The sequence below is a fragment of the Leptonychotes weddellii genome, chromosome 8 (assembly GCF_054177405.1).
Source record: "Leptonychotes weddellii isolate Sample4059 chromosome 8, ASM5417740v2, whole genome shotgun sequence".
Taxonomy (NCBI): Eukaryota; Metazoa; Chordata; class Mammalia; order Carnivora; family Phocidae; genus Leptonychotes; species Leptonychotes weddellii.
Genome location: NC_138376.1, coordinates 130,268,582 through 130,290,464, shown reverse-complemented (window position 1 = coordinate 130,290,464; position 21,883 = coordinate 130,268,582). Strand labels below are relative to the sequence as shown.

At 54.2% G+C, this 21,883-nt stretch overlaps 1 protein-coding gene across 1 annotated transcript in view; it reads left to right on the top strand.

The window, feature by feature from the left end:
- THBS2 (thrombospondin 2) overlaps positions 1 to 10,835 on the top strand; it is a 26,566-nt gene extending 15,731 nt beyond the window's left edge. The window contains exons 14-22 of the mRNA XM_081829329.1: positions 1,281 to 1,388; positions 1,996 to 2,155; positions 2,824 to 2,942; positions 3,519 to 3,753; positions 4,901 to 5,128; positions 5,541 to 5,812; positions 6,346 to 6,443; positions 7,717 to 7,856; positions 8,824 to 10,835. Of these exons, the coding sequence (XP_081685455.1) occupies positions 1,281 to 1,388; positions 1,996 to 2,155; positions 2,824 to 2,942; positions 3,519 to 3,753; positions 4,901 to 5,128; positions 5,541 to 5,812; positions 6,346 to 6,443; positions 7,717 to 7,856; positions 8,824 to 8,831 (1,368 nt within the window). The 3' untranslated portion in view covers positions 8,832 to 10,835. The remainder of the gene's footprint in view (positions 1 to 1,280; positions 1,389 to 1,995; positions 2,156 to 2,823; positions 2,943 to 3,518; positions 3,754 to 4,900; positions 5,129 to 5,540; positions 5,813 to 6,345; positions 6,444 to 7,716; positions 7,857 to 8,823) is intronic.
- The last annotated feature ends 11,048 nt before the right edge of the window (positions 10,836 to 21,883 follow it).

Below are 21,883 nucleotides of genomic sequence, written 5' to 3'. Positions count from 1 at the left end.
GGTGCTGAGCCCCAGGTGCTGACCCCCGGGGGCTGACCCCGCAGGTGCTGACCCCCAAGTGCTGACCCCGCAGGTGCTGACCCTACAGGTGCTGACCCCGCAGGGCCTGACCCGCAGGTGCTGACCCTACAGATGCTGACCCCCAGGTGCTGACCCCCGGGGGCTGGCCCCGCAGGTGCTGACCCCCAAGTGCTGACCCCGCAGGGGCTGACCCGCAGGTGCTGAGCCCCAGGTGCTGACCCCCGGGGGCTGACCCCGCAGGTGCTGACCCCCAAGTGCTGACCCCGCAGGGGCTGACCTGCAGGTGCTGAGCCCCAGGTGCTGACCCCCGGGGGCTGACCCCGCAGGTGCTGACCCTACAGGTGCTGACCCCGCAGGGGCTGACCCCCAGGTGCTGACCCTACAGATGCTGACCCCCAGGGGCTGACCCCGCAGGTGCTGACCCCCAGGGGCTGACCTCGCAGGTGCTGACCCAGCAGATGCTGACCCCCGGGGCCTGATCCTGCAGGTGTTCATCCTGCAGGTGCCTCCTGCCCCCCACCCATCCAGGCATTCCCATTTGGGGCGGTTGTGGCCGTTTGGACATAACTTATGGGTCTAAACAACTGGGAGCTCTGGGTGGTTCCAGCTGCATCCTCAGCTCCACATGGCTCCCTTTCTTGAGGTGGTAACTTGTTGGAGAGCACTTGTGTTTCGTCACATTTGTGGGACTGGGGGGGTCTGGGTGTGATGGCACCGGGGAGCCCTTTGCTGGCTCCAGGCGTGGCCCGGGTGGGTCTGGTCTGTTTGGAGGCCACCCGGGGACTTCTGTGGTGCACAGGGGAACAGACCTGAAATGCAGCTCAGGTTTGAATTAGAGCATTGTTGGAGTCAAACAAAATGACTTTTCTAATTAGGTCAGTTATGCACATCTGTGAAGAGCTCACCGGGGAGATGATTTGGACTCTAGCCTCAGTTTCTGGGCGGGTGTCCACACTCGACTCCTGGCGCCTGTGGGCTGGGGAGGGCGTGTGAGTGCGGCTCTGTGAGCCGGGTCGCAGGGAGGAAGGGGCCCGCGGGCTCGGCCCTGCTCCAGGCTTCCCGAGCGGCGGACCCTCCCGCTCCTCGGGTTCCTGCTCTCGTGGGGCAGCTTCCCGGGGGTCCTGGGCGAAGGACGCAAGCTTCCCTGTCTGGAGGCAGGGGCAGCAGGACGGCGTCCCTGCTGAGGACGGCTCCCGACCTGGATGGCACCAGTGGCGCCCCTGAGCGTTCTGTAACTCGTGTGCATCCTGTGCTCGCAGGACAACTGCCCACTGCTGCCTAATTCTGGGCAGGAAGACTTCGACAAGGACGGCACCGGGGACGCCTGTGACGAAGATGATGACAATGATGGTGTGGACGATGAGAAGGTGGGGCCCACGGGGCCACTCTGGCCTCCGGGGCGGGCGGCCGGGGGGGACAGCCCCGCCCGGGCCCCATACACGTCTGTGGCCAACATTCCCCCCATGCGACGCCGCATGGCAGGGCGCGGGCTGTGGGCGACACGCGGTGACCAGCGGTGCGTCGGGCTGTGGGCACTCTGCTGGGACGTCTGCAGTAGCCCCGCGTCTTGCTCTGCTCACAGGGCCGGCCCGCTCCTGTGGGGGCTGGGGAGGAGCGCGGCTGGCCCACCAGGCAGCATGCGCTTGCCTTTAACGCAACGCGTACTCGCTAGCGCTCTCTGAGGAAGGTGTTGCTGGACGTGCGTGACATCCCGTGCAGCCCAGCGGGACAGGCCACCGGTTCCTGATCACGGCCCCGCCCCCACCCGACCCCCGCGCCCCCGGCCGGGTCCTCACGTGCCAGCGCACTTGCGCTGCGACGTACCTGCTCTCACCACGAAGCACACGGCATGCCGTCCTTGTCACAGGGAGGCAGATGCGCTGGGCTGGCTGACGGGCTCCGTCTGGACGGCGCGACTTGCAGCCCAGCGCAGCTCCCACGCGCGTCCCGACTCCTTCCCTTGCGTTTCCGTAGGACAACTGTCAGCTTCTCTTCAACCCCCGCCAATTCGACTACGACAAGGATGAGGTCGGGGACCGCTGTGACAACTGCCCGTATGTGCACAACCCTGCGCAGATCGACACGGACAACAATGGCGAGGGGGACGCGTGCTCCGTGGACATCGACGGGGACGGTCAGTCCTGCTCCTGGCCGTAGACGCGGGTTCGCGACCGGGCGTGGCATCGTCCTCCCGTGGGCGTGGTGTGAGCTGGCCGCACGTGCGGTGGGCGCGAGATTAAACGGTGCTTAGCTGTTCCCGCGGGAGCCCAACCTCACCCGACCCGTCCTTCCTGGGGCCCGTGGGGGGTCTCCCGCCTCAGGACCTCCTTCATAGAGCTGCAGACGTGGCATCTTCCTTCTCGTGACCCAGGGCCCTAGTCCCGCGCCCTGTGTCCTTCGCGTTTACCCCTGTCAGAGCCCCAAGAGTGCAGTCCCATCTCCTCACCAGATCGCGCCTCTGAGACATGTCTGACGGCAGCGCCTGCCTCCCTGTCCGAGGATATTCCCCCCATGCCCTTACTTCTAACAACTCATGAGTCGGCCGTGGCAAAGCTGCCCACAGGGTCCCCCAGGTCACGTTCCGCCCGAGAGGCTGGTGCCCTGGAAGGGGGCTCTAGTTTAAGCTCAGGGGATTTGAACTTTAATGGGGAGTCTGACATATGTTCTTCCACGAATCCGATAATATTTACACTTCACCATAATCTTAGGTCCTTTTGTGTGAAATAAAAGTTTGGCTGGAAGTTGCTTAGTGCAGTAGGAAAAGCCCTGTGCCTTTTCCGTTTTTCCCTGGAATACCCATAGATGTCTTCAATGAGCGGGACAACTGTCCCTACGTCTACAACACTGACCAGAGAGACACGGACGGGGACGGTGTGGGCGATCACTGTGACAACTGCCCCCTGGTGCACAACCCCGACCAGGTAACCGACCACGTGCCCGATTGGCTGTGTCCACGGGCAGAAGGGGGCCCGGGGACCTTATCAGCCGTAGATAGATGTGTCTTCGTGGCTTATCCGTTAGCTCTGCCAATGAGTGACAGCAGAGGCTTTTCAGTAATTTTAATTGAAAGCATTCTGAACTCAGCGCTTCACTCTCGTATCTCGGTGGCCGAGGGCCAAATGCGTGGGTGCCTTCGCCGCCCTTCCTGAAGGGACTGTGCCTCCTTCCACTTATCTTCCCGTTTCCCTGAAGCAGACATGGGAATGGGCTTCTCCAGGTTTGCCTTCGGAAGACACCGAACGAAACGCATCGCGGTCGTGCCTGGGATATCCCGTCGCAGACGATGTCAGAAAGGCACTTGGTTCTGTGGCGTTCATTCTTTCTGGTCTTCTTTTCGTGACGTGAGCCTGTGGAGAGCAGTCGTGGAGGGTGGAGCGTCCCGAAGCCGCCCCTTGACGCCGACAGCCCTCCCCGGGGCTCAGCCGCTCACATGCACGAGGTGGCCCAGGCCCGCGCCCTGGGTGAGCACTCAGCATGGGTCCTGCTCTGTCCCCCAGACCGACGTGGACAATGACCTCGTGGGAGACCAGTGTGACAACAACGAGGACATCGATGAGGATGGCCACCAGAACAACCAGGACAACTGCCCCTACATATCCAACGCCAACCAGGCCGACCACGACCACGACGGCCAGGGCGACGCCTGTGACTCGGACGATGACAATGATGGGGTCCCCGATGACAGGGACAACTGCCGGCTGGTGTCCAACCCGGGCCAGGAGGACTCGGATGGTAGGTGCCACGCGGGGAGCCCATGGCCCAAGTCTGGGGGGCAGGGGCCACAGCTACTGGCCGTCTCTGCAGAGAGGCGCCCATTACAGACGGGATGAGGTGGGGACCCGGCGTCATGACAGTGAGGGTTGGGACTTAGTCTTTTGAGGGCAAAGCAAGCAAAAAATGGTGGGTGTGAACTGTCAGGAAAAGGGACTGGTTTTCCAGGCAGCTGACCCCACCCAGGGGGCCGCCACAGGATTGGGGCCCCAGGGAGGGTCTCCAGTAGATAATGAGGAGCAGGCCGTGCTCGGGGCTTCTGGGGGAGCGTGAGAAACTGGCGGCAGGTGCGTGTGGCCCTGCTCGGCCTCCAGGGGCGGAGACAGGGTGTGGGCGTCTGAGCCGATGTGACTCACATGCGCACGGGCACTCGGGATCAGAGGGTGACTCCAGGGTCCCCCCCGAGCCACGCGGATGTCTTCAGCGGGACACAGGAAGCCTGTCTGGACCCATGGTGCTCTGCTCAGGCTGCCCTGTGGGACGTGTGGGGGGGAGGGGCCGGCTCGCCCAGAGCGCGCAGGGCTTTCCTGTGTCCTCATGCATGCGGGCGTGTGCGCCTGCGTCCCCCTTGGTGGACGCATGTTACTGGTTCCCAGAATGTGACAGGAAATTAGCTGAACTTGGTACCTTTTTCTCCTTCTGAAGCAGTCGGCTCCCAAACGAGCTAGTGTAGGAAGCCTCCATCGGCCTGGGGGTGGTCATGCTTACTGCACACGGGCCGCTGTGGGGGCCGCAGTCCCCCGCATGCAGCCGGCGGTCTGGGCCTGCCGCGCACCCCCACCCCTTCTACCACCTCACTGACAAGTTGATAGAAGCTTCCAGAAAAAAGAACCTCCTCAGGGAAAGTCATTTATAGAGTAAGAACTCTGCTTTAAATCCGAACATCTGGGGCAGGGTGATGAAGAAAGGTCGTGATAGAAGTTCCGAAAACTATCAGAAAGCAAAGCTGCAAGTTCAGCTTGGCATTCTAGCTGACAGCCCCCAGGCCCCACGGCCCAGTGTCGAGCGAGGACCCTCGGGGCATCCCAGCGAGCGGTGAGGACGCTCCAGAAAGGCAGATGCCAAACCATCTACTGTTTCCTCGTTCTCCTGCTTGTCCTGGCGGCAGGGGACGGGCGTGGGGACGCTTGCAAGGACGACTTTGACAATGACCGCATCCCAGACATCGATGACGTGTGTCCCGAAAACAGTGCCATCAGCGAAACTGACTTCAGGAACTTCCAGATGGTCCACCTGGATCCCAAGGGCACCACTCAGATCGACCCCAACTGGGTCATTCGCCATCAAGGCAAGGAGCTGGTGCAGACGGCCAACTCGGACCCTGGCATCGCTGTTGGTGAGCCTTGGAGACCCGCGCCGTCCTCGGTTCCTGGGGACAAGGTGCCCAGGGAGCACGCGGGAGGCTCGTGGGGCGGATTAGGGGGGTCTCTCGGGAGTCCCTGTCCCTCCACATCTGCCTAAACGGTCTCGACGAGGGACTGGGGAGTCATCCATATGGAATTGCATGTCCGGTACGCCATTTATTTTATGGATTTGGTCCATGAAATGTTCCATGATACAGTAAAGCTCAGCTAACACTGTATGTGGGGTCTGAACATATCAAATCCCACACTTGTCAGTCACGTCTGGGTCTCAGACCCCGAGGTGAACCGTAATATCGGCACCCACTGACCCCGGGCTAATCCCGGCCTTTCCCTGAAGGCCGTTTCCGACTGAATCCTACCACTGAATGTTTCTCTGGCACCCAGGTTTTGATGAATTTGGGTCTGTCGACTTCAGCGGCACGTTTTACGTGAACACCGACCGCGACGATGACTACGCCGGCTTCGTGTTCGGCTACCAGTCCAGCAGCCGCTTCTACGTGGTGATGTGGAAGCAGGTCACGCAGACCTACTGGGAGGACCAGCCCACCCGGGCCTACGGCTACTCTGGCGTGTCCCTCAAGGTGGTGAACTCCACCACGGGGACCGGCGAGCACCTGAGGAACGCCCTGTGGCATACTGGGAACACCGAGGGTCAGGTGAGGACGCCCAGGCAGCCGGGCGCCGGGCCCTTGGACTTGGTCCTGCAGCCACCATGGCTTCTCAAGAGAGCAGGCTACGCTCCAACCAAAGATGCCCCCTCCGTGTTGTCATCAGTTTTAACTCAAGTTACGCTGGTTTTAACCCTCTTTTACGGAGAATCTACCTGACTAAAGATGCCAGGCCTGGTGCTTTTATAAACGCAATTGATGATTCTCTCGTAAGTTAAGCACATCTCTAGAGATAGGGAGAACTGGGTTTTAAGGTTAGGTGTTTTGCTGAAGGCCCCGTGTTGGGGAGGCAGAGGATGGAGACTCTGAATCCATGGCTCTTAGCTCGGGACCACACTGCCCCCTGTCAGTGGATTCGAGCCACACGAGAGATTTAGGCCTTGAAACCCATCCGTCAGGCTCAGGGCTGCCAGAGCTGCAGGGATGGATTGCAAAGTAACGTCTTTGTTTCCCATTCGGCGCTGCGAGGCGTGGTCAGCACTCAGGCGCCAACTGGACTCAAGACTGATGTGTTTCCGCAGGTGCGTACATTATGGCACGACCCCAAAAACATCGGCTGGAAAGACTACACTGCTTATAGGTGGCATCTGACCCACAGACCCAAGACGGGCTACATAAGGTGAGAGTGGCTCAGCGCCGGCTCCTTCCCCCAAGTGACTTCCCGCTGCAGGAGTGTCTTTCCATTGGGAGGCAAGTCTGAACATTAAAGACATATCAGCCAGTGGGAACTCTAACTCATATGCTGTCCTCCGGTCTCTTCCACTTCACGCTTTCTATCCTGCATCTTCTACTGCACATCACTTATTAAAAAAATCTACGGAAGAGGAGAAAATCAAACTTGTCTTATTCATGTAACTCGGAGGATGATGAGCATCTTTCCTCCTAATGAATGTTCTGGGCAAGGGACAGAAAGTATACATTATTTTTTAAAAGATTTTATTTATTTATCTGTTAGAGAGAGACAGTGAGAGAGGGAACACAGCAGGGGGAGTGGGAGAGGGAGAAGCAGGCTTCCCGTGGAGCAGGGAGCCCGATGTGGGACTCGATCCCAGGACCCTGGGACCATGACCTGAGCCGAAGGCAGATGCTTAACCAACTGAGCCACACAGACGTCCCCAGAAAGTGCAAACTAACTGCATCTTTGCAAAATTAACATGTTCTTCATTCAGAGAACAGATTCATAGTTATTTCTGGTATGTGAATGGCTGAATTTAAAACACATCTTCAAATAAAACTTTCACAGATATCAAGCTAACAGTATTTTGCTCTTTTGGCATGGCAGCTTTTGTAATTGATTTTGATGAAAACAAATGTGAATGATTTAAAAAAAATTTTTTTTTTTTTTCAAAGTTAAGCTTGGCTAGAAAGGGCAGGGCTGGGTTGGATTCTTCACGGAGGCCAGGACTGTGTGTCTGCAGCGTGAACGAGCGGACCAGGGCAGGGAAAGCACAGACGCGCTGTCTGGGCGTGGACTTTCCTCGCCCACGTGCCGCCCTCCTGTCGGGGGGGCGGGGGCTTAGCTCATGCAGTCCTGCTTTGGGCACTAGGGTTGAGCCCGTCCTTGTCACCATGCAGTCCCAGCCTAGTGGGCCGGTGCAGGTGAGTGCGTGGCTTCGACGCCATGTGCAGGCCACGGGGAGGGTGGCCCGGGTGGTGGGGACCTGGTGCCCAGGCAGAGGGGCTTGGAAATGATCCTCCCTCCGCCGGGCGGCTGTCTGGCTCTCGGAGCTCGGGACTGAGAGCTCTCCGACTGTGGCTGAGGGGCCAGTTACGGCGAGTGGGGGGTCGTGGACCCGTGACCTGTTGCTGCTGGCTGGCTACATGAAGAGAGAGCTGACCTCCCACCCCCCGGCATTCACGCCCTCTTTCTTTCTCCTGCGCCCTGTTTTCAGAGTCTTAGTGCATGAAGGAAAGCAGGTCATGGCGGACTCAGGACCAGTCTACGACCAAACCTACGCTGGCGGGCGGCTGGGTCTGTTTGTCTTCTCTCAAGAAATGGTCTATTTCTCTGACCTCAAATATGAATGCAGAGGTGGGTGAGAACACCATTGTGTGGGCGGCACAGAGAATGGGGAAGGGACATGCATTTTAACTTTCCTTTTATAAACACAGCACATTAGGGCAATAAGCAACTGTTTTGTTTGGTCAGCTTTTTTGTTTGTTTGTTTGTTTCATTATCTGTTTGTTTTAAATTGAATGTGAATTCCTTTGGTAGAACAAACACTTTCCAATTATTCACAGGCTCTGCCTATTCACATTGTGCTCTATCCTTTAGCTGTGTACATTTTGTATACCTTCTGGACCTTTAATGGCATTTTAGATTGTTACCTTTGCTAAAAAAAGGGAAAGAAGGAGGGGAGGAAGGGAGGAAGGAAGGAAGGATGGAAGGAAGGAATGGAGGAAGGAAGGGAGGAAGGAAGGAAGGAAGGAATGGAGGAAGGAAGGGAAGAAGGAAGGAAGGAATGGAGGATGGAAGGGAGGAAGGAATGGAGGATGGAAGGGAGGAAGGAAGGAAGGAAGAAGGAGGAGGGAGGGGAGGGAGGAAAGAAGCAAGCAGGAAGGGGGATCTCTGCAGTTATCTCTCGAGGAATGTATTTGAATCACAATATTGCAGACCTGGAAGGCTGCTCCCATCTGGTCTGACCCCATACCTTCATAAGTGCATGAAAATATCCCCTCCTACTCATGAGGTCAGTGAGGCTCCGAGGTACCTCTCAACAATCACACACTGAAAATTACACATAAAGCGAGAAAGGGAACATGAGAACGTTGCTTCTGGTGATGTGTTTTTTTTTTCCGTCGGTTGGGTTGTCTTTCAAGACATGACACGTTCCCTTCCTTCTTTCCATGCATGCATCCAACCATTCATACATCCGTCCATATTGTGGATTTTTAAAAACTTAAGATGACGTTTTAGGTTACAGGTAGAACAAAATAAAAGAAAACAAAACCCACGGTCCAGCCGTCCTAATTCCGCTCATTGTTTTTTCTTTTTGTAGATGTCTAAGCAAGACTTGCTGTACTTCCAGACATGTACTGTAGATGCTGTTACCTAGACCCCACCATGTGCTGGTGCTTCCAGCTTCTCTGTCTTTAGCAGCAGCTCCTGTCCTTGATCTTGACATTGAGGGTCGTTCACCATCATCGACCCCGAGCCCAAGCGCCTTCAGAGGATCAGTGTCAGTGGACATCCAGCCCACTACAAGAAGGCAGCTTGATGACGCGCGAGACTTTCTGTGCAGTGACAATTGAGCATGGCATTACATCGTTTTTTTCTTGTTTGTTTAAAAAGAATGACGTTTACATAAAATGTAATTACTTATTGTATTTATGTGTATATGGAGTTGAAGGGAATATTGTGCGCAAGCCATTATCATAAATTAAGCAGGAAAAATATTGCTCCGCGACTTTCAGTGCTTGAAGCCATTTCCGTTCCTGGGTTAGAGCTGCTCTGCGGTAGCCGGTGGTCCCGTTCGGTCGACCCCAGAGACGGGGCCGCTGGAGTACGAAGTGCCGTGGGGGCAGAGAGGGCAGGAGACCGGTCACACGCGTGGGGACCCAGCCCTCTAATCGGCACATTAGCAATAATGACGAGAACAAACGGAAGCCCCTCCCCCCACGCCCCTGCCCCCCGCGGAAGCCCGCGTACTTGGCAGAGGTGCAGCTGTGACTGAGAGGGGCCCGCCTGCAAAGCGGCGCTAGCGTGGGTCCCGATGTGGGCCCAGCAAAGCCTCCTGTAGGGCGGCTGACCACTCCCACCCTACAGGCTGGAGGGAACGCCGCCGCTGTCCCCTGATTTTGCCTTCTCATCGCCGGCTTCCTGCTCGAGCTGCCTTGCCGATCTCTGCTACCGGAGAGCGGACCAGCGGACGGACACACCCGCAAACGCGCCTAACATCTGCTGCTTATTCTAGGCTTTGAAACGATGCCAAAGTGGCTTTTACCTAATCTGGCAGCACTTTCCACCAAGGCTCCAGTTAAAACTGTTTTGCTAATATTTATTAAATGACTAGATGCAGCTTCATTCACCAGTAACTTATTTTAAAAATGTCAAGTTACACATGTCGCACAATTACTCGGAATAAACATATAATGCATATATGATAATATAAAGATACAGTTACAACAAAATACCTTCCTGTCAAGATACAAGCTTTACAGCAATATGTTGTCATGATAAAGCATGCTGAAAATGGAGGGGAATAGGTCAGTGAGAGTGAAGAGTTCGTAATGGAACCTTAACGGATACTGTTGTCCGCAGCTGTAAGTCAGTCTTCTTTCCCATTGCCTGTCTGCTGTACGTAGGATTTAAGACTTGGAATGCTGAAGGAAAATCAGCATAAGCCTTGCCAGACACACCCATTAATCAGTCAGACAACAATAGACACAAGTTTGTGTGTGTTTGTTTCCTGCCTTAAATTGCATGATCTTCCTACAGGAAATATTAATCTCACTCCGCGTAAGGGGTTTAAGAAGAGAAGTTTGTCTTGTCGGAGGCGGGCAAATCTTTCTCCCCTTTCTGTCGATGGCGATCTCATGTCTATGTAAAGTACAGAGGATCCATAACTTTTGTCTTAACTTGCACATTTCATTCGATAAAGTTATGTTTGTTGCTTCCTTCGAGGGTGATTTTTTGTTTTGCTGCACTTTTCTGTAGAACCGCGTCCCCAGGACAGCAGGGTGTGGGAGACCGGACTAAATGTAACGGTTGGGGAGACTGCGGAGGTTTCTGTGTTGGCGTCCCTTAGCCAAGCAGCACAGTTCTGTGGGATGATGATGTGAATATTTAGAATGTACCATAGTTTTTTTGGTAAATTATTTATGTTTTTTTGAAAAAACTTCTCTTCCAGATTGATGAAACTTCATTTGTTCTGCCAAAGACTGTAAATATTTATTTATTTGTTCACATGGTCAACATTTCACCACTGAAACCCTGCATTTAGCTAGAGCCTCATTTTTATACTTTAAGGATTAATAACAGGAAATAAATTGTACAAAGGTTTTCTATAAATGAATCTCTCTCCCTTTTTTAAAAAGAAGTAGCAGAGTTTCTCTTGGGGGGAAGGGAGACAAACCCCAACAGGGGAGCATTAAGCTCGTTTGGTTGCAGGTCGTCCCGCTGCCTTTCTGAGGTGAAGGTGTAGGTTTGGGGTCCTCGTGGAGAAAACAGCTCCGTTTAGGGCCGACCTCACGGGTTCCGTCGGCCGCCAGAGCCGAGCACGACGTGGTCATCAGGCGCCCCTTCCTCCTGCGGCTCCTCCAGCAAGCACGGGAGAAGAGGCGCACAGTGGGATTTGGCTAGCGTGACTGAGGTGATTCAGGGGCACGTTACCACACGGCAGACCCCCCACCGATGCAGCTGATTTTCTCTGAGCTGTCCCCGATCCAAACAGAGACAGAGGAGTGCACATCAAATCCGCACACACACACGCCGCCCCCGTAGCAGGAGGTGTGGGGTTTCCGAGCATTATGGTTGAGTCAAACAGCGGGGGAAAGACGGGGCAACATGCACGTTGGAGCAAGAAGGTGCAGGACAGGCCGTCTGGGGAGACGGGACGGGACGAAGCCCTGCTTTGATCTGGGGGGTGAAATGGCGACATAAGTGTGGAGGGAGAGACCGGGTCTCTGTACACCAAACAGGAAGCCTTTGAACAATTTAGAAAGAAATCAACAAGGGAAGTGATTTTGGTTGTAGGTGATGTTGGAGGGAGCTTAATGCACATTTTACTCGAGAAATAAAAGCGACACGTTTTGTACTGATGCTTAGGAGGCAGGCATGAGGCTGAGATGTTTCTCCACACGTTAATTTTTTTGTGATTTATGGTAGAAGTCTGTGACGGGCTGGGGGCTCCCTGCCCATGGTCCCTGGGGCCGGCCCCTCCAGGACTGACTGTGTCTGTGACTGACAGGAATGAGGCATTGCTGGAACGGGACACGTTACCCAGGCGCAGTGAGCACTAAGAGCTGGGCACACCGCGAGCCCATCCCCTGCCGTGGGCCGCCGGTTGATGAGGTAGTCGACATCCTGATTCCCAGGGATCCGGAATGGGCTCCATAATCACCAGGGGGAGTCGGTTCTGGGACAGAGTCCCGGCCCTGAACCATCACCGGCTGCTCCCACCGTAGGTTTAGCGGGGGTCCCTCCCCAGGATTCCTGTGGGTTTTGACATCTCAGGCAGGTTTTGCTCAGTTAGTCTGAGTTCCACAAAGTCGAGTTTTGGCCCTGGCAGCAGAATGGGACCGGGGCTTGCAGAGAAACCCACACCACCGCGGCCCTGGCCCAGTGGCCGACCGTGAAGCAGAAACCCAGTATCTGCCGAGCAGGTTCTGGGAAGGACGGGGAAACACCCTCCAACCGATTAGACTGGGCCACAGCCTGGAATCCCAGTCAGGGAGGGAAGAACCTGGACTTCCGGGGAAGGCCGAGCCTGGCCGAGCCTCTTCCCAGCGTAGGGACGCGGGGGGCGGGGAGGCAGTGAGGTCCGGGCTGGGGTCAGCCAGTGTCAGCACAGCGAGGGGAAGCCGGTGGGCACTCCTGCCGAGAAGTCTGGGCCCTGAGCTGCCAAGCGTCAGCCCCCAGCCCCCAGCTGACCCTCACTGTCCTTGCGCTACGTGGGCGGCCCGGCCCTGGGCGCTCAGGGCCCTGGTCGCTGCAGGCCGGCCTCACGGCCCAGCTTCCACTCACGTCTCCTGACACAAGACCACCTGAAAACTCTTACCACTTTTCAGACGTTGCTTTCTCCATAGAACGGCTGTTTCACCCCAAACACACCACATGCATTGTGAGAAGTGACATTTTGACACCCCAGTCCAGCAGACACCCTGGGCATACACCTCGGCGCCTGGAGCAGTTAGGTCAAGTGCCCGCGTGTGGGTGGACGCGGGACAGTCAGTGTTGGGACCAGCTGCCCAGGAGGAGTGAGGAGGAGGACGGCTCCCCCCAGCCCCAGCCGTGTCTGCCCGCCTGTCCCCACGGCCCCCGGGATACACTGGGACTCAGCCTTCCCTCTGCCCCGGCGAGTTTTCTCTCTGCTGTAACTTTATGTTAAAAGGACAGTCTGCCTGCAAGTTAACTGTGAGCATCCAAAGGGTTTTGAAAAAAAAAATTGAGTAAAAAGAAAAATTGTTCACATGATAAAGCTTGGTTACACTTTATTTTCTATGGTATTTATTTACCTTCAGATTGTTGTTTATTATTTATATAAATTAGTTTTGTTGTTCCGTGGATTTATTTTTCTATTTGTGAAAATTGCTTAGTTATTCTGGGTTGGGACAGAATGCATGTAATCTTTCCCACTTAAAAATGGAATTATTTTTCTTTTTAATATGGCTTCAGGAACAAATTACATGGCTAAACAAGACATACATTAAATGTGTTACTATATGTTTAATGCGGAATATTTAAAGCCATGTATTTAAGGTTGTACTTAATATTATGCAGACACTTCACACCACCTCATGAAGACACAGCCTCTCCGTCACGGATGATCTCCTCAGAAGTTGCTACCCTGCAGATAAGAATCACTGCATTCAGGAAGAGAGTTTTAGCTACTCTGGAAGGAGGAGGCAGGAGATTCACATCAGGAGGATTCCATCAGATTCTGGAGTTTCTTTCTGTGTTTGGGGAGACTCCCGCACAAGGGAACAAGGAAGCATGCTCCAGCGGCCTATCCTGGCACCTAGACAGCTGACCGAGTTTGGGCTGTGGCATGTCATTTGTTAAAGGATACGATACCTGCCATCCTGAAATCCATTGTTAGAATGCCACGATATCTCATTTAAAGGACTTCTTAGATAATTTCTTTTGTTTTAGATTCCCAGGAGCTTTGTTTTCTAGTGGTATATTTTTCAGAGATTAAAAAAGTGGGAGTACACCTTAAATTTTTATTCATTTGAGAGAGAGAGAGACAGAGCATGAGCGGGGGGGCGGGCGGCAGAGGGAGAAGCAGACTCCCCACTGAGCAGGGAGCCCAATGGGGGACTCGATCCCAGGACCCCGGGATCATGACCTGAGCCAAAGGCAGTCGCTTAACGACTGAGCCATCCAGGCACTTCTGTGATATTTATTGTTTAATTAAAAGATCAGTTGCTGTGGAAAACAGTATGGCGGTTCTTTAAAAAGTTAAACACAGAGTTACCATGTACCCCACAAGTCCACTCCTAGACACATACCCCAACGACCTAGAAACAGAAACTCAGACAAATACTTATCCCCAGGGGACCCCTGCTCGGCAGGGAGCCTGCTTCTCCCTCTCCCAATGAGCCTCCCCCCTGCTCATGCTTTGTCTCTCTCTCTCTCAAAGAAATACATAAAATCTTTAAAAAAATACTTGTTTTCCCAGCACCATTTATTGAAGAGACTGTCCTTTTTCCATTGCATGTTTTTTCCTGCTTTGTCAAAGATTATTTGACCATAGAGTTGAGGGTCCATATCTGGGTTCTCTATTCTGTTGTTCCATTGGTCTGTATGTCTGTTTCTGTGCCAGTACCATGCTGTCTTGATGATCACAGCTTTGTAATACAGCTTGAAATCAGGCAACGTGATGCCCCAGCTTTGTTTTTCTTTTTCAACATCTCCTTGGCGATTCGGGGTCTTTTCTGATTCCATACAAATTTTAGGATTGTTTGTTCCAGCACTTTGAAAAAAGTCATTGGAATTTTGACGGGATGATGTTGATGTTCATAGCAGCAATGTCTGCAATAGCCAAATGTGGAAAGAGCCGAGATGCCCTTCAACAGAGGAATGGATAAAGAAGATGTGGCCCATATATACAATGGAATATTACTCAGCCATCAGAAAGGATGAATACCCAACTTTTACATCGACATGGATGGGAATGGAGGAGATGATGCTAAGTGAAATAAGTCAAGCAGAGAGAGTCAATTATCATATGGTTTCACTTATTTGTGGAACATTAGGAATAGCATGGAGGACATTAGGGGAAGGAAGGGAAAGAAGAAAGGGGAGAAATTGAAGGGGGAAATGAACCATGAGAGGCTATGAACTCTGAGAAACAAACTGAGGGTTATTAGAGGGGGGTGGGGGATGGGTTAGCCTGGTGATGGGTATTAAAGAGGGCACGTTCTGCGTGGAGCACTGGGTATTATACGAAAACAATGAATCGTGGAACACTACATCAAAACTAATGATGTATTTGTATGGTGACTAACATAACATAATAAAATAAAAAAAAAACCTGTCCCCGAATGTTCTTAACACATTATCCACAACGTGAGAAGGTAGAAACGGTTTAAACTTCCTGCAGCAGATGAATAGGTAGACAAAATGAGGCTTATCCGCATAGTGGAGTATCATTCAGCCATAATAGGAGGAAACGCAGAAAGAAGCCAGCTACAGGTTACATATTGTATGATTCCATTTATCTGAAGTCTCCAGAGCAGCTAAGAAGAGACAGAGCAGACAGGTGGTCTCCGGGGGCCGCAGGATGATTGCTCAGTGGGCACAGAAGTTTCTTTTGGGGTGATCACATGATTTGGAACTAGACAGAAAGGATGGTTTTACCACGTCATGAATGCATGAAACCCCACCAGGTTGCACCCGTTAAAATAGCTAATTTTATGTTTCCATGAACTTCACCTTGATGAGAAAAAGGACCGTGAGGAACACAGGTCTGTGGTACCTGCTCTGTGAACGAGCCGCTCCAACTGATTTCAGGACGTTTGCTTTGTGAACATACAGGTTTCTGGTGAACAGGGACAGGTCAGCACGGGGCCGTGAGGACGCCCCCAACCCTCCACCCTTCTCTTGTGGTTCTGCTTTTTCTCTCTGGCCCTTATTCCTGCCAGGCCTCCTCTTTCCCTTTAAACTTGGTGGGATCCTGACCTGGGAGGAAAGAAAACAGGCTGAGAGGTGAGAACAGACCCTGGAGTTGGTGTCTGTGACCTGACTTCAGACCTTGACTTACATCCTCGGAGCCTCGCTCTTCCTGCCGGGAGATGGAACAGTCGTATCCACCCCGAGCTTCCCTGAGAGAAAGTGAGGTGAGGTGTGTCGGGCTCAGAGTGACTCGGGGTGACCCCTGCTCGTCCCTGTGGGTGCAGGCAAGCTGGGGTGTCGGGGGGGTGGATCCAGAGAGTGAGGCGGTCACGGAGGTTTAACTCTGCTTCAGGAGAGACCGCTCGGCAGACGCGGTATTTGGAGAAGCTGCTGTGACCTCACCTGCTGAGCCTCCGCGGCCTGGCCTCCACCCCATGCAGCCCTGTCTCTTCCGCAGAAGCCGGCCGTGTGACGCGAGCCACGGGTCTCGCTCAGACAGAGACCCTGGACCCCTCGAAGCCGCCACGAAGAATGAGGAGCACGTGCACCTGGGCGCTTCTCTGACCACCAGTCTTTCCTTGTTTCTCAAAGACCTCCTTGATCTTGAAGGGTCGAAAACTCCTACACTGGGGAGTTTGTTCAGACGCCGTGGGAGAGCACGCATGTGGGTGCGTGTGCACACGTGTTTCCTGAGTGAAGGCTGGGACAGACACTGTGCACGCATCACACTGTTTTCTAAGCATCTTGTGTTTCCTGTTGGTTTCCGTCCTCCCCGTGAGGAAACAGAGGCTCGGGACAGCGAGTGGCTTCTCTGAGGCCCGGCCACCGGATGGAGAGTGGGGCGCCCGAGATTTCTTGTGAGGAACTCCATCTTTTTGAGAGTCTGGATTTGGGGTTGCTGCTGCCTTCTGATGGATTCCATCAGAGCAGAAGGGGGTGTTAACTGCCTGACTGAACTTTGGGGTTGGCGGTCCTGCGGGCGGGGGCCTTCCGAGTCGTCAGCAGGGCTCCGTCACTCACAGGAGCGAGTCCGGGAGTGCATCCAGCCTGTGGGCGATGGGTCTTCCTCACCCGGAGCCCCAGCCTGTCTACACAGCTACAAGAGTGTGGCTGAACTCAACAGTCACGGGGACTATTGGGTTAAACGAATAAGTGATTGTTGCAGACGACTGTGGGTCCGGGAGCCTGTGACGCAGTTGTGTGGACCCTGAACTCAGCTGGGGCTTGGGTAAGTCCTTCAGGCCTTGTGCACGCCGGGCTGGCCATGTAGGAATCGAGGGGCCCGTCCCAACACCCTCAGCGTGTGGTTTGAACCTTCAGAAACCTGTGGAGGTAAGGCTCTGAGCGGAGGCGCCCGCCGACAGTAGGCAGCCCCTGAAAAGCCATGACCATTGTTATTTGCATGGAAGTTACTAGACTCAGCCTTGAAGACATCTGGACATTTTGAGTGTCGTGTCTCATGTTGGGCAGGCACGTGGTTCTGCAGCCCTTGTGGGCTCAGCCATGAACCGGCCGGCTGTGTGTCTCTGGGACAGTGACTCAACTATCCTGAGCTTGTTTCCCCATCTATTATACAGCAGAGGTAACACATTCCTTACGGGGTTACTGCGAGAATTAAAGGATATTAAAAGCAGTAGCAATGACTGAAACTGGACTTGAGGTGATTTGGAGAAGGTAGAAGATGAGAACGAGAGGGAGCCTGCGGGCAGGAGAGAAGCGTGCACATTGCAGGTGGAGGACAGGGGCTCTGGGAGCCACGGGAGATTCTGGAGGAAGAGCAGCTGGGCTAACAAAGCTCCTGAGGACAGAGCTGGCGTGGGGAGCCTGAGCTGGGCTCAGGGAACTTGGAAATGCTCCCTGCAGAGGCTCTGCAGGAAGGATGGGGGCCTGGGTGGGCGAGCTCACCTGGTCCTTCTGCTCCTCCTAACCCCACAGGAAGGCCATCAGCGGCATGGAGAGCTTGGGATTTGGGCCTGACCTGGAAGATCCTGAGTGGGTGAGATGCATCCACAGAAGGGGTCCTGAAGCAAAGATGCCAGTAGCAAGGAGTGAGCCTTCACCTTTTTCTTGACCCTCACATTACTGTCTGTCTTATGAGAAAAAATACAAGCTCCCATTAAAAATACTTAGGACAAAATTCCTAAAAGAACTGAAAGCATGTGGGGGGGTCTGGATGAAAGCTCTCCAGCCCTCGTGGCTGTGACAGGTGACTTGAGGCAGGTGCGCACCTGCTGGGCTCCACTCGCGGGCGGAAGGACGGGCTGCATCAGCAGCCTTCTATAAGGGAACCTCTTTCCAAGAAGAACTTCCGTTAGGTCTCGGCAGGAACAAAACGAGGCCGAGGAAGCCTGGAGAGGAAAGTGGAGCACATTGAGGACTCAGCCGGCTCAAGGCTCCTCCCTGCATCTTAGAGTAGTGTTACTCTAAGTGTTACTGCCAGACCCGGGCAGGTGTGAGAAATGGGAGCAAGCCGGGGGCACCCTGTGTGTGGGAGGACGAAGCTGGGAGCAGCGAGCCTGGGATGGGTGAGGCCCCGGCACAGAGGGCAACCTCCCCAAGCAGCAACCGCCAAAGGAGACGCAGAAGCATCTCAGAAACACCCAAAACCTAATAAAAATATCCTGGGTGTAACCTTCCAGAGGAATGCGTTTGTAAAAGCTTCAATGTGTTCCTCAGTAGGTCGATTTGCTAAGAGACGATTGTGCTGTTGGAAAAAGGATGGTGAGCCATGGACCCCAGACAAAGGGGTGGCGGGGAGGGAGGGCCGGCCGCAGGGCCAGCCAGCGGGCTTCCCAGGAAGCGTGCGAACGCCCAGACGGCTCCATCCTCAGAGGACCGAGCAGTCATGCTGCGATGCTTACCAGAGTTTGGTGGTTACAGCTTTTATGATAACAAAAGATTAGTTTCCTTGGGTTGATTCTCTAATAACCAAGGAAACTTTGTAATTGGGCTTTGTCTTAGCTCAGTTCCCTTAAAGCAGAGCACGGCCACGGGTGTGGGATTAGGTCATTTAGTTTGGAGGTGGTTCTGGGAAGCTGGACCCGGAGCTGGGAAGGGAGAGGATTAACACACACACCCAGAGTGTGAATCGCTGTGCACAACCCAGCGCAGGTCTCCCCAGGCTGTTGGAGGAACCAGAGGGTCCCTGTGAAAGAAAGGGATCTGGCGTTTGTCCTCCCCTAGCCCCGGGGCTCCCCCTGCCCCTCGGCCCGAGCTGCACTCACTGTGGGCTGAGCAGGAAGAAGGGGCTGCAAGGGGCTCAGCGCCAGAGCCCGTCTCCTTGCACGAGGCGGGAGGGACGGAGGTGCCACGGGGGCAGCAGCTCCCACAGAGCAGGTGTTCCTGCGGTGGAGACAGCTCTGCCCCTGAAGGTCCGTCCCGGGCAGGACAGGGCACGTCTGGGCACTGACATCCTGGCAGAGCAGCCGTCCCCCCCCCACCGCACTCAGGCCTTCACCCAGAGCCTGCCCGCGGCACGGCCTCCAGGGCATGCTCAGCCCTGACGGCGTGCCCTCGGGTCCAAGCTGGGCTTCTGCTGCGTTCATCCCAAAGGCAGGCATCCCACGGGCCCAGCTTAGAGGTCACCATTTTGAGTTCAAAACAGCACTTTGCGCTGTGTGCTGGGACTCCTGAGGCAGAGCCTGTGTCTGGGAGATTCCTGCTCCTGGAGGGGCCCCCGTCTCTTGTTGTGGGGCGCTGACAGCAGAGGACGAGGGCAGGCTGCAGGTGCAGAAAGGGGCACCACGCCGTTTTTGTCTTCTTCCCCATCTCATGCCGAACCCCGACCTGAACCCCTGTGTGGGCACGGCTGCCTTTGTAGCATCAGGATATGAGGTTTTGTTTCAACAGATCTGACTAATGCAAAGAGTTCAGGACCTTTGAAAGCTGAGTGGGACTCGGCTCGGGGCCTGGGGCTGGAGTCCCGTTGCTGTGGCCACTGTCCCCTCGGCAGGTCCCGTCTGTCCTGCAGCAGCGTCTGTCCAGCCTCACCTGAGCCCTGCGGACGGATCCCCGAGGCGATGAGGCAGAGCGGAGGAGGCCAGTCACCCCGGCATCAGGGGTGGGGATGCGAGTGGCCCTGAGCTGGTAGCAGCTCTCCTGCGGGTCTGAAGGAGCAGAAAATGGGCGGGGACCTCTCGGATTCAGAGGGTGGGACCAAGGGTCCGCTCACGGGGTTAGGTTTGTGGAGATGGAGCGTGAGGACGAGGGAGACCCTGGGCCCACGGGAGCAAGCGTGCTGAGGCGGAGGAGGGCCACGCGAGCCGCTCGCAGACACGCTGTTCCCAAGCATGGACGCAGGCCCTCAGTCCTACCTCCCCGTGGGAGAGGGCATCCTCGTGCAGCGTCTTCCCGACCTAGTGAGGGGGCCGGAAGGCAGAGCAGGTTCCAGGCGGGTCTCTGGCCAAGTGAGAGGATGATGCTGGAGGTTGTAGGAGGCATGGGGTGTCTGTGAGTTCTCTGCCTGCTCTTCTGCCGCCCTCCCCACCCTCCTGTTGCTCGTCACGCTCAGTGGCAAGGTGATGAAAGGGAAATTGCTACCAAAATATATTCTGGATGCGGTAAAATTAAACTTAAAATACCATGCAATTATAAAAAGGAAAACTAGAAATTTGATACCTGATTTACTCACTTGGTTTTAATAACAAATGAGCTCGTCCAGGAAGACAGAGTGATCCTTTCTGCAAATGGGGGCCTCAGTGGAGGCACCGAAAGGCCGTGTATGATCTTAAAGCAAAATGTGAGGGAATCAGGATCCCTAGTCTTGATCCTGGGACTCTTGGGATATTATTTTACCTGTGTGTGAACACAAGTTTCCTTTTGTGGAAGCAGGCGCTGCTTTGTAACAGGAAGCATAAGCTTTGGACACGAACTCCAGGCCTGTCGTTTCTGAGCTTGCCGGAAACCCAGTTGTCTCATCGGTAGAATGGGGACCCTGCAGGTGCACAGAGACTCTCCGAGCGTCTCATGGGACCCCCAGGGTCTCAGTACATTGCTTTCCCTCCCTGTTGCTGAGTTCCTCGGAGCACAACTGGAAATCACATAGTCGGCGGCTTCCTGTGGTTCAGAGACCCCCACCTGTCTTTCTTCCACCAGGATTTGGAAGTTTTAAGTCCTGTTCTTTCTCTGTGTGTGTGTTTGTTTGTTTTCCTGTTTGAGACCCACTTCAGTTATTACAGACACTGTTTGGAGTTGATTTCGTGTTTGGTTTCCCCTGGTAGTTTAATAAAATACAAGTTTTATGTATTTTAATAACACTAAATTACGGGGTATTAATCTCATCATGGTGTTTCATATATCTTCTTATTTTTATTTTTATTTTTTTAAGATTCTATTTATTTATTTGACAGAGAGAGACACAGCGAGAGAGGGAACATAAGCAGGGGGAGTGGGTGAGGGAGAAGCAGGCTCCCCACTGAGCAGGGAGCCCGATGTGGGGCTCGATCCCAGGATCCTGAGATCATGACCTGAGCCGAAGGCAGACGCTTAACTACTGAACCACCCAGGCACCCCTATCTTCTTATTTTTAAACTGAAGAAATCTTAGTCAAGAAAAGCTCAAAACCCAGAAATAGCTATTACATTACTTGCCAAAACATGACTTGAAAAACATTTCTTTAAAAAAAAAATCAGGGCACCTGGGTGGCTCAGATGGTTAAGCGTCTGCCTTCGGCTCAGGTCATGATCCCAGGGTCCTGGGATCGAGTCCCACGTCGGGCTCCCGGCTCAGCGGGGAGCCTGCTTCTCCCTCTAACCCTCTCCCCTCTCATGCTGTTTCCCTCTCGCTCGCTCTCTAAAAAATAAATAAAATCTTTAAAAAAAATAAAAAGAAAAAAAAAATCAGCAAGTCATTTGTGGCTCCCTTAATGGCTAAGGAGAATACATCTAGCTTTTACTTTATTATGAAATGGAAAGCTTCAACATTTACCTTAAATAAGTAATATGAATTTCGTCAAATACCAAGATCCCACGTTTCCCAGAAAAGAGCAATTGTGATGACCCAAGGCAGGAAGAACCCAGATTCCTGGGGCTGATTGATTCTGGCCGCACACAAAGTTCTGCACACACATACCCAGACACTTGCCTCTTCTGGGTCTGCTGATGTGGGAGAGAGCCGACCTGTCGGGGCCGGGCCAGCAGACGTGCGTGCCTGTGGTCAGCGTTGGTGCAGACGCGGGGCCGGAGGGACTGGCCGGGGCGAGGGCTTGCCCAACTCCCCAGAAATGCATGTGGCTGCGCTCCAGGCTTGTGGAGCGGGACGGGGGGTGACTCAGGGCTCCACGT